The 12088-nt window shown below is 38.9% G+C and overlaps 1 protein-coding gene across 2 annotated transcripts in view; it reads left to right on the top strand.

Moving 5' to 3' along the window:
- The first annotated feature begins 575 nt into the window (after window positions 1-575).
- anapc1 (anaphase promoting complex subunit 1) overlaps window positions 576-12088 on the top strand; it is a 54357-nt gene continuing 42844 nt past the window's right edge. For both annotated transcript variants that reach the window (XM_080036213.1, XM_080036214.1), the window contains exons 1-16: window positions 576-712; window positions 1822-2061; window positions 2471-2641; window positions 4665-4707; window positions 4794-4891; window positions 5211-5299; window positions 5508-5581; window positions 5734-5879; window positions 6009-6157; window positions 6475-6603; window positions 7165-7383; window positions 8126-8221; window positions 8849-8939; window positions 10063-10128; window positions 10237-10374; window positions 10669-10812. In XM_080036213.1, the coding sequence (XP_079892339.1) occupies window positions 1846-2061; window positions 2471-2641; window positions 4665-4707; window positions 4794-4891; window positions 5211-5299; window positions 5508-5581; window positions 5734-5879; window positions 6009-6157; window positions 6475-6603; window positions 7165-7383; window positions 8126-8221; window positions 8849-8939; window positions 10063-10128; window positions 10237-10374; window positions 10669-10812 (1869 nt within the window). In that variant the 5' untranslated portion in view covers window positions 576-712; window positions 1822-1845. The remainder of the gene's footprint in view (window positions 713-1821; window positions 2062-2470; window positions 2642-4664; window positions 4708-4793; window positions 4892-5210; window positions 5300-5507; window positions 5582-5733; window positions 5880-6008; window positions 6158-6474; window positions 6604-7164; window positions 7384-8125; window positions 8222-8848; window positions 8940-10062; window positions 10129-10236; window positions 10375-10668; window positions 10813-12088) is intronic.

The raw sequence follows: 12088 nt of genomic DNA on the forward strand, positions 1-12088 counted from the left end.
ATCTATCTATCTATCTATCTATCTATCTATCTATCTATCTATCTATCTATCTATCTATCTATCTATCTATCTATCTATCTATCTATCTATCTATCTATCTATCTATCTATCTATCTATCTATCTATCTATCTATCTATCTATCTATCTATCTATCTATCTATCTATCTATCTATCTATCTATCTATCTATCTATCTATCTGGCCTTTCTATCTCTCTGGCCTTTCTATCTAATAAATAGCCTATAGAATAATATAGAATGTATTTCAAACTAAAGTTACAATTACATAAATCCGTCTGTATTTTAATTCAAATGCATCAAAATAAAATGTTCATATGGAGAGAGTGTCCCAAATGTCGACAACCACCCTCACCCTTCTTTGAGAGGGCAGAATAGGTCCATGGGTCCATGAAGAGGATGCTGGAGAACCATGTGGAGAACGGATTGAGCTTCGCTGATGACGCTACCCTATCAGCGCTGTCCGCCCCCTTCTCCTCGTTGCTGATTGGTAAACTCCAGGAGGAAGAGGATGTGGCGATAAGCAAAGATGTCCGCGCTCATTTGAAACCTGCTACACAGTTTGGTACCTGCCACCTAGTTGTTTAATTTTTTTTTTAATGTTGGCACGGGAGACGACGTTGTGCCCGAGCGAGACAGATTAAAAAGAGAGAAAAGGACTCCGCGACAAGAGCCAGACTATTCCTTATTATCAGGTTAGCTGCGAAATGTCTCAACTCAAACTTGAAGCTAGCGGAGGCTAACGTTAGTTAGCGTGCTAATTTAGCCTCTCAGTCACACAGCTAAATGACAACAATGTTTATTTATTACATATAACAGCATCTTATTGACTGTCAAGTACTGGGATTTGTTTTTGGGTCATTTTTAAGCTAAACATGTCCAAGGAACTAGTAGCCAAAAACGTATGTCAGAATCAACAAAAGCATTACACAGGTGAATTGTATTGACAATTTTACTGTAAATATTGTGATTGTGATTTGTAAGTACTATTGTACCGTGGCTTCAAACTAAATCATTAAATGTTGTTGGGGAAAAACTTAAAGCACGTCATATAACTTAGTAATATGGAAATATTACTAGAATATGACATTTTAAGGGAGATAACATTTTCACATAGCATTTTCACAGCACACACACACACACACACACACACACACACACACACACACACACACACACACACACACACACACACACACACGCCCGAAATACACACAAACAAGACATGTCATAGAACCATGATGTCATAGGACCTACTCATACATGCATTAACGTCTGGAGAGATTTCAGAGCGGGTTGCCTCAAGGAAACACTGCTGTCAACCTCTATTTTCTCAGCCTCTAAGTTTGTCCACTCAAAGCTAAAACTTAGCATAACTGGCATGACAATAAGTCAGACCGGTGGTATTGCTAAAGCATGCTACACCATGTTTACAATCTAAGTTTAATTATTTAACTATTATTTTTGTGAAAAAGTATGTATTCATACAGGCTGTAGTTGAATTGGTTGTTTATCCTTTCTTTCAGTCTTGTCTCTGAAACCCATGTTGTAATATGCTTTTATTTTTTGGCAGGGCTGTCAGGACTAACTTTTTCACTTATAGCACTGGTGTGACCTACATTCTCATACAGTCACACCGTCGCATGATGTGGCATTTTAAATAATATATTTACAATGGAAGACATATGGTCAGTAGAATATGTTGAACCCATCAGATTGTACTGGTGGACAGTATGAAAAAAAGTTGCGTGCTTGCTTGTATACATTCATTGTATGTTTCTCCCTCATCACCTGTTCTTTCCAGAAATAATGCTGATATCTGGAACTCATGTCGGAAGTCGTGTATGAAGAGACAGCCACGATGATCGCAGCAGGGGAATTGCAGTCCTTTGTCCCATTTGGCCGCGAGCACTGCAGGAACCATCCAAATGCCTTCAACCTGCAGCTCCGAGAGCTCCAGCCCGCCTCTGAGCTCTGGTCGTCAGACGGTGCTGCCGGCCTGGTGGGGTCCCTGCAGGAAGTCAGTCTGCAGGAGAGAGAGGGGGTGAGATTGCAATGGCTAATAACATGACTTGTATGACAGTGATACTAATATGACATCTCTATACAACAACGTCTGTTTGTCAAAGCATAAAGTAAGAGCAAAAACCAACAGTGGTGCATGAGGAGAAAAAAATAGAAAGCACAACAGAAGAAAGTAATGCAAATAAATGTATGTATTTTCATCTGGTGTTTTGAAATTATAACACGTTTTAAATTGTGATACTGAAAATCTTTCTGTTCTAGATGTAAGTTAGTGATAGTGGATAAATCGCTACAAGAGATCATAGATCCTTCTGCTGAGTTTGTCAAAGTAATGTGCATCACTTCTGCTCATGAAAGCAATACATATGTAGTAACCTGATTCATTCCCTGATGTGTTAACCCTAAATGGATATGTCTTTGATTGTCAGGATCAGGAATGTTGGCAGCTGAGGAAGGGCTGCGTGGGAGTCAGGGATGAGGATGTGGAGTTTGAAGAGGAGCTTTACTCAGCAGGAACTGTGGTCATCTGGAGCCAGGGCAGTCGGACCCAAGCCTCCAACGTTTACAAGGCCTTCACTGTCGACAGCCCAGTGCAGCAGGTAAGTCACTGCAAAGACGGTAACCTTCGATGCCATTCTTCTACCTGAGGGGAGTTCTCAAACACTATGTTAGTTTTGTTTGGAAATTGTCCTTTTGCTTTACCAAGTTTATTTTGAGACTGGATTTAAAATGTATAAATTACATGTAATCTTAGTAAGGTAAAAGCCTTGTTTTCTTTGTGTCTAGATGGCTTTTTTGCATGGAGGAACCAATATATATATATATATATATATTAGTGGTGGGCCGATAACGGCGTTAACGGCTGCGTTAACGCCAAACTCTTATCGGGCGATAAAAAAAATATCGCCGTTAATCTCTTAATTCCACCTCCTGTTCGGCTCAGGGGAGATGCTGTTCGCCGTCGGGGTGAACCCCCTTCCGCACGTGAAGGCTCGCTTCACGTGCGGGAAAGCTATAGTGTGAGCGGCCACAGCTTGTATTTTGGTCATATCTAACACTGGACTGCAGGCCTATATAAAAGTGTTGTACCTTTGCTTTCTTTGGGTTAAAAAAAACTCCATCAACTCAGTATCCGTCTAGTCCAAAAAAACTCTGTCAGCTGCTGCTGCAGACGGTGTGCAGACGTGCTCGGAGAATCGGCATCGGCGCATCAACAGTCATTCAATGCAGCGGCAGTAATCATACAACCGAACGGTGTAGAAAGTCCCGTCAGTTAAAAATAGTGATCCAGATTTTAAATCCATGTTAAAATCGGAAGGATATAAAGCTAGTTAGCTTAAAAAAAGTAGCAAACATGTCAACTGTGATGTGTTCAGGCCGGCTCAGTAATATGATTGATGTGTTCAAATGCAACACAAAAAAAAAGAAATGTGAGATTTTGGCGAAACTTGTTTTCCCAGCAAGATAAAATAGATAGTAAAGATGGAATGGAATTATGACCTGTTTAATGTCCTATCTAGAGCTATGATCATATCAGCAATTAAAGCAATAATACAAGTTCTATTTCAACAAAATAATAGAAAATTATCAATTTTGATATCAATAAAGACTTGGATCGTTAAGGAGTCTTGAAAATGGTATCAATATCAATACAAATTAACTCTCCTGTCATCTGAGAGAAATTAAGATGATTTAATTTTTTTAACCGTTAGTATTTACCGGTTAAAAATATTATCGGTTGACTGGTTTACCATGGACATCCCTTATACTGTATAAATGTATATCATACATTGTATGTTTTTTTTTGTGTTATCCCAGTTAAGTTTATTATTAATTTTTTATCATTTAATATTACTTTTAATAGTTCCGGGACGTTGGAGCAATAACCTGGTGTTTTGACACTTCAGTGTGCACTGTGAATTTGAAGTAATGTTCAGTTTTTGAATAAAGATGCAGCATTTACAAATGTTTATTTTTTTTATCCGATTCATCGATTAATCGAAAAAATAATCGACCGATTAATCGATTATTGAAATAATCGTTAGTTGCAGCCCTAAACAATTCATCGTTACCTCTTATGGCCTACAGTTCAAAGTTCATGTTTAACTGAATAAACAGTTTGTAAACACAAGTACATCTTGTTGAACATTATTTATTTTCATCACCAATTATCATAGTAGAACAGCTTCCTCAAGCAGTTTGTGATGCATGTTGGAAACAGGAGATGAGCCCCTGGTCTGATGCGCCACCTGGCTTGAGAAACACGTTCTCAAAGACTTACTTTGAGTCATTATTTAGGAGCACACGCATATTATGAATGAATTCAAATGAGACATTTTAATCTAGATTAATCTAGATTAATTTCAAAATTAATCTAGATTAATCTAGATTAAAAAAATTAATCTATGCCCACCTCTAATATATATATATATATATATATATATATATATATATATATATATATATATATATATATATATATATATATATATATATATATATATATATATATATATAAAAACTCTTTTATAAACAAAGTGGAACCTTAATTGTGATTCATATTTTTTGTCTTCTAAAGCAAAGCATTCCCTGGAGATGACATGTCTTTTATTCTATTTGCAGGCCTTATGGTGTAACTTTGCTGTTCCTCAAAACAAGAAAGATGGTAACATCTATTTATTCACTACAGTTCATTACAGTTCTTTTAAAGTGTATATAGAAGATGCATTATCTCTTAATGTTGTATTGCAGAGGAGCAAGTGGAGCAGACTGTGTGTATTGTCCAGAGTAGCTGTGTCAACGTTCACACCGTGACCGGGAAGGATTTCATCTCACCTCTGCCCTTCCAGGTGAGGGGGAGAGAAATCTTTCAAATCTGCTAAACTTCAGAAATCTGTATTCACTTACTTTGGAACTTTTCCTGTCTTGTCACTTTAATTTCCTCTTGTTGTGACTTGCCTCTGACCACCTAGAGTCATTTTGTATGACTTTCTAATGTTGTAGATACAAGGTCAAAGCCAGAGTTCAAACAATCATTCCCACATGGAGTCAGTGGACTTCTATATTCCGAAACTGTATACTGAATGCTTCTTGTGTTTATGTATGTGTGCCTCATTGCTACATAATGTATGTTAAAAAGAGTCTCCCCTGCACACTTGTCTCATCCAGGTCTCAATGGTCTGGGCGACAAAGTTTGGCCTCTTGTTGGAACGGAATCATTTGAACACAGCGACTGATGCACAACTTGGCGTCTCTGGGTAAAAGCTAACTCTGCCTACTCGCAAACAAACTTGTAGCAAAGGGCAGCACCATGATAAACAGATCCAAACTCCTGTGTGAAGTGATGCAGTACCACACATCAAAGCTGAAACCCAAAGAGATATGTCTACATTAGAGACACATGATGTACAGACACACACTGACACCAACCATTTGCCAGGTAACTGAGCTTTTTTTTCTCTACAGGGAACCTCTGCCCACAGTGTTCAGCATGCTGCATCCTCTCGATGAGATTGCACCAGTAGTGTGTAAACCTGCAGGTATTAAATACACACACACACACACACACACACACACACACACACACACACACACACACACACACACACACACACACACACACCCTCACCCTCACCCTCTTTATCTGAATGTGCACCATTACTTGACCTCACTCTGGTATATGATTTTCCAGGTGTATATGAAGGCTCCCGTGTGCAGTATGCATCTGATACCAGCATGGAGATAGTGTTCAGCTGCTGTCAGCCCTCTCTTGTTGTCTCCTATGACCGTGTTCAGGGAATACACTCTGTCTGGGCCCTGCGCAATGTCACAAACGATGTGAGTGATCGCACAGACAAACGCATACTAACACAGAGTCTACCTGTCCCTAACCTCAAGTGAAGCCCACTGAGGTAAATAGGGCTATATGAATAAAAGTGATTTGATTTGCCGCGTATCTCCCATCAGGAGCGTTCTTCAGTGCTGCGGTGTCCAGCAGAGCCAGTTGCCACGCCGTTGGGTCTGATGGCGTCGGGTTTCCTGACCTCTCATCTCCGTAACATCTCACGCCTGGACTCTCCCGGTGGCAGTGGGGCCGCACCAGGGACTGGAACAGGGTAAAAAGAAAAGTGAAAGTGGTGTTCCTCAAACAGATTATAATATGCAATCGTGGCTTTTTGGCTTTCATATGGATTGAACATAGTGAACTGGTAACAGTGACAAAATCTGTTTTTAGAAATGAAACATGGCACAGATGGCATTACAATCTACACATGAACTATTTGCATGCAATATCTTTACGTTTTTTTTTTCATAATATTTATAATGTATTATAAAAGTTTCCACTGGTCACATAAGTTTAGTCAACCCTTAAGAACGTCCTTGGTGCCTTGATGTTGTCTGAACCTGGTGTTGAATTCCTGCTCCGATGTAGTTGTGCAGTTGGTTCCGGCTCTCCTCTCCAGTACAGCGCTCTGCACACCCACCAGCACAGAATCATGACGTCTTCACCAGGATTACACCGTGTTCATTCCCCCAATATATCTAATATGGCTGCCCTCAGGTGGGTTTGTTGTAGCATTATATTACAGTATATTACATGCAAAAGTTTAATAATCCCTTTTAACAAAAGCGATAATTATTTTAAGATCAAAATGTGTATAAAATGGGGGCGCTCGTGGTGTAGTCTTTAGAGCGCCCCCCTTTTGATGCTCAGTCCTCAGAAGCAGCAGACCACGGGTTCCAATCCGGCCCGTGGTCGCTCTGCATTTCATCTCTGTCTCTACTGTCTAATAAAAGCATAAATTCCCAAAAATGAATCTTTAAAAAATTAAAGATGTGCATAAATGGAATCTGATTAGCCAGTTAAATGCTCAAAATGTTGCTCTCTCTGTGTAAACTCACGAGACAAATTGTCTTGCATAGGAATTCTGCATTTAGCGACCATTTTTTTTTTCTGTCCTTGCTTGTGTTACTACTTTATTTTCTTCACCTACTAGGGGGGCCCTGTTCTTTTATAAAACAAAAGTATAATAATATTATTTGGAAGTAATGTACGTACATGGGAAAACATTGATCTACAATTGCTTTGTCTCATTTCTCTTCCTCCATCCTTCTATCTCAGCCGCGCCCACTCTCCAGGCATGGCGGCGCCGTCCTTTTCTGGAGCGGCTCGTTTCAACACGTCTCTCAACAGCCCGTCCCCCAGAGGTCACCATGGCCTGTTACCGTCTCCCAACAGCACGGTCAACGACACAATGCTGCTGCCGGAGATGGAGCCCATCGTACCAGACCTCTGCATGGAGCAACTGTGGAGTGAGACTGTCACAGCTGGCGGTCAAAGGTAATTACTCTCAAAACAGATGCTTACAGAGAAATTATTGACAGAATAAACGCTTTTTGATTTCTTCTTTATATTCTAATTAATTAATTATTTTTCTGGCGAGTTCAGTGATGTTAGGCTACTTGACTCTCCTAGTTTCTTTTAGCTCCTGAACTTGAGGACACAAAACTTATATTATATTAAAATATATTGGCTTATTATTCTTTATTATTCGGTTTATTGTTTTGCCAGCGTCATTGTAAAGCACTCAGAAATGTTTTCCCCGGTCGTGTTTTGTCACAGTTCTTCGGAAAAAGGGAACATGAATGTAAATATATATATACATTTATTTTTATAGGGATTTTAAATTAGAATAATTTTTTTTTATCACTATATTATGAAGTTTGGTAGCACACAGGTAGAGGGAAGGGAAGCATTCCACTATGACTGACTTGCCACTTTATTTGGAATAACCAAAACATTTAAATATGTTGACCGCATGAAAAAGAGGGTCTCATACCTAGAGGCATCGTCAATGACTTTAAAGTTCTCGACCATTTCTAGCTCAAAAGTCACTTTACTATCTCTTAATCACTTACAGGTTTGGGGGTCTTTTCAGCGATTGTAAATGTAAAATTACTCTTAAAATGTTTATGAAATTAGCCCCTTATTGTGGTGTTTGTTTACTCTTGTATTGGTTGCAGTTCTTGATTAGTTACTGCTAGTGTTTCTCCATCAATAATGACATTTCCTGCCTTTGCAGGGAGATGAGCAGCGCGGCGACTAAAGTTTTCCTGACCTCTGACCTCTGTGAGAACCGCTACCTCTGTTTCCTGGTGGAGTCTCATCAACAGCTCAGGTCTGCAAACATACACAGTGAAGACAGACTTCACTTGCATGTACCGTACATCATTTATATTGTTGAATCTAGTATAGGGGCCCACAACAAGTATAGGGGCCCACAAATGTGCAAGTATACGAGTTCTATTTGTCTGTGGTGTTATTATGTTGCTTATTGTGCCTAGGGTTTTTTTTTCCTAATCCCACACTGCGCTCCCACGATGGAGCGTAGTTGGAGAATGGCCTTTTTTTACCATGTTGTTTTCCCTTTCCTACCTATGATAAGGGGCGCAGCGCACGCTTGACGACTCTTCAGTTTATCCCTCCTGTCTCCCATGTAACGGTTACTGTCCTTTTATGTCTCTTGGAGGGGTATAACTGTAAACAGATTTTCGTTGCTTTGTAACATGTACAATGACAAATTAAAGCTGATTCTTGATTCTTGAAGTCTGGTAAAAGTCTGGAACATTTTCAAAGGAGCAATACAAATAGTTACAGTTCTTAAATAAATAATGAACGTAGAACAACTGACAAGCCACTCAAAAATTGTTTAAATATAATTATTTTTCTTCCTGTCTATCATCACTATAACTTTTACTATGACATGTTTATTCATAAGGTACCATGTGTTTAATTATCTCCGCAGATGTGTGAAGTTTATTGAAAGTAACGATACGTCCCAGCTCATCTTCGTCTCTGTCACAACTATCCCTGCCAAAGATGCAGCGCCTCTGCAGGTAAAGTTAAGTAAGGCTTAATACAACTTACCTATATTAGGGGATGGTTGGTTACAATAAGTGTCCTAATCAATACCCACATAAACTACTAGTTTTCATTTCTAGATGAGGAATTACAAAAACACCATGGTGTTAGTATGTCATTTAAGAGTGTTCACTTTAAGAGGTAACCTGTACAATCTAATGCAGTCCAATATAAATCTTCTGCAATACAGTCTACTTTTATAATGCCTAAAACTTTGCTGTAATAGGTGGTAATTCATTTATCTGTTTTCTAATTGAGGCCAAAGTTAGTAGTGGCCACTGGCCCCTTTCATGTAAAAGACCACTTATTATATCTTAATATACTGAAGTCCAGTACAACACCACCACCTTTAACTTTGACCTCATATTAGACATATTAGTCATCTCAACATATAACATTTAACTGAATATGCACATTTCTGACTGTCACCAAAAACTGTAGATTGTATGGCACATTGACAACAGGTGTATTGAGTTGTAATTGATTGTACTGGTGTACCTAATGAAGTGGACACTGAGGGAATATCTGTTATCGTTTAATGTCTTTTCACTAGTGTATTTGAAGAATAAACAGTGATGTTCGCTTCAGTAGTTCAGGAAAACTGAGGCCTTACTGTGTCCTCTTTAATGCGGTCCGATGTTTTCAAGTTTCATCTGATATAATTAAGTCTTCTTGCTCCCGTTACCTGTAGATACCCATGTGTTTATCTTTAGCTGAGCTAAATCTTTGCCTCAGTGGACTACATTGAATATTATTAGACCATAAATCCATACTACCAGTGTTAATGAAGGCATTTTATTGATGAGCTCTACTGTGCAACATAATTTTGGGTCTTGCATTTCAATTTCAGTTTATATCCTAGTTCATTGCTTTTTAAGGTACTTTGGCGTTGTTCGTTCATCAGGAAAGGATTTGTATTATCGTTTTAGTTTAATTTAAATTGACAACCCTTTCTGAGGTTATATTATCCTGCAATCAGTATCGATAATGACTTGTATGGACAAAACAAATAATTTAGAAAATAATAGGAAAATAGTTTTTATAGCCCTTAGTGACTTAACTTGTTTTTGACCAGTGTGGTAAAAATGTGTTCCTCAGAATATTGATGCCATGCTGGTTCTGGAGTCCTGTGGCAGTTTGGTTCTCTACACAGGCATCACCAGGGTAAGGAGGAATCAGTCCATCAGAACTTTGTCACATCAGTTCAAAACAGACATTTGTGTTTATTGAAATGAAAGAACACATGCCAATCATGTCTTGATGTTTCTCTAGGTCAGTAAGGTGTTTGTTCCTGGCCTCCTGTCGCCCACTTTCAGCCTGTCCAACCACATGCCTCACATCAGCACGCCAACGGACAACGTTAGCACACCGGCTAACGCTGGCAGCAGACACCTCCAAAGACTGGATGAGGTATGTTGTAAACATATGGTTCTTTTTACGTATACCTTACCTTTCTGATTTATTTTAGTTATTTTACTCAATATCAGTGTCCCTCCTTGTCGCTTTTTAATCTCGTACCGTACCGAGAAACAATTTTACACACAGCAGGATAATCTGTCACAGTAGACACGGAGTCTTGATTTAGTTTCCTGTTTTATAATTTCTCAATGTTGGGGCTTGAAATAATCTCTAAAACATTACAACGTATTTTACATATTGTCACCTAATCTCTCTTTATTTTCTTCTGTTTTCTCTCTCCTCTAGGCCGTTATGCCTTCACCAGTGTCAATGCTGAAGGGTCCAAACATAAAACACCACCAATGTTCATTTTTGGATGATTACTCTTTCCAACAAGCCACTCCCTATATCAATGCCTTGGGGGACCCCGTCTGCAACCGGGTAACTCTGGTAGGTTTGGTGTGTCTGTGTGAGTGTGTGTGCAAACAAATTATATTTGTATTTCTCCAACACTTTGACATGTAGAAGTGGCTTTCTTAAATTACCTTTGTTGTTAATAAATGTTACAATTTTAAATGACTACTTTTCTGGATAAACTGGATTGGTCTAAGATTATCCTACAAAATAATATTCTAATTTACTGTTACAGAATCCTCCTTATTTTAATAGCAGCAGTTAAAATCACTTTTTTTGACAAATGTCATGCCTTAGCGGTAATCAACGTTTGCTAATTGATCCCACACCTTCCTTTTTTATTGAGGCTGAATCGATTCATTAGGGATGAGAAGCTGCTACTGGTACACACTGCAGAGATATGTTGGAGGTGAAGGAGACTTAGTGGTAACTTTTGTCACTATATATGTTTTTTCACTTTGCATCTTTCATCCTGTGGTTTTACACCATTGTTCAAAACCGTGCATGTTTTTCTGTCAGTGCAACAAAGAGAACTTCAGACTACAGTAGTGATCATTCATAGAAAACAACTTTGCAACCCTCCCTGAAGGTGTTGTTTGTAGTCAGTTGTTCTTTGTGTGTTAGAGACAGATTCATGCCCATTAATATTTATGTGTGTGTGTTTGTACCTCCTGGGTCAGTCCTGTCATACTTGGTATAGACAGTCTCTTCAGCCCTAGGAATGAAAACACACACCATGAGAACAACAGTTTCTTTCTCGCGCACAAACGTCATCTCCAGGCTGCTGCTTCTCCGACATATTACTTCTGCCCCCATCCTTTAGACCCCTTTGATGTGTCAATCTGTCAAGCTGTGTCAAGCTAAATGTTTGCAAATGCAGCTCACTCTTTGTACCTCTTTATGTGTTTTCTGCCTCACAGGTTTATTTTCTTGTCAGGGTTTTTCTCTCATTAGTTCGGAAGTGCTGTGAAATGATGACAAGAATATGACTCTGAATCACCCCTCTGGAGAAATGTAACATTTATCTAACAAGAACATTTTCCCTCATAACACAGCAATTTAAATTACAATAAATAATCTACTGTTGGGGCCTGTGTCCATCAAAGGTGCTTTTTCAAAACGAAGCGCTACGTGCGCTGCTTTCGGTGCGCTCTGTGTGCGCGCTGCTCAAAAAGGCGCACAGAGCGTTTTTGGTTGATGTCACGCGCGTAATGACAATTGCTTTGATTTTTTTGAAGGAAGAGTAATTGGTCATAAACTATTTGGAACACATACTTGTGTAAAAATACCAATTTTACACTTGAAATTATGA

This window comes from Ammodytes marinus, assembly GCF_949987685.1.
Source record: "Ammodytes marinus genome assembly, chromosome: 11".
In the NCBI taxonomy this organism is placed as follows: domain Eukaryota; kingdom Metazoa; phylum Chordata; class Actinopteri; order Uranoscopiformes; family Ammodytidae; genus Ammodytes; species Ammodytes marinus.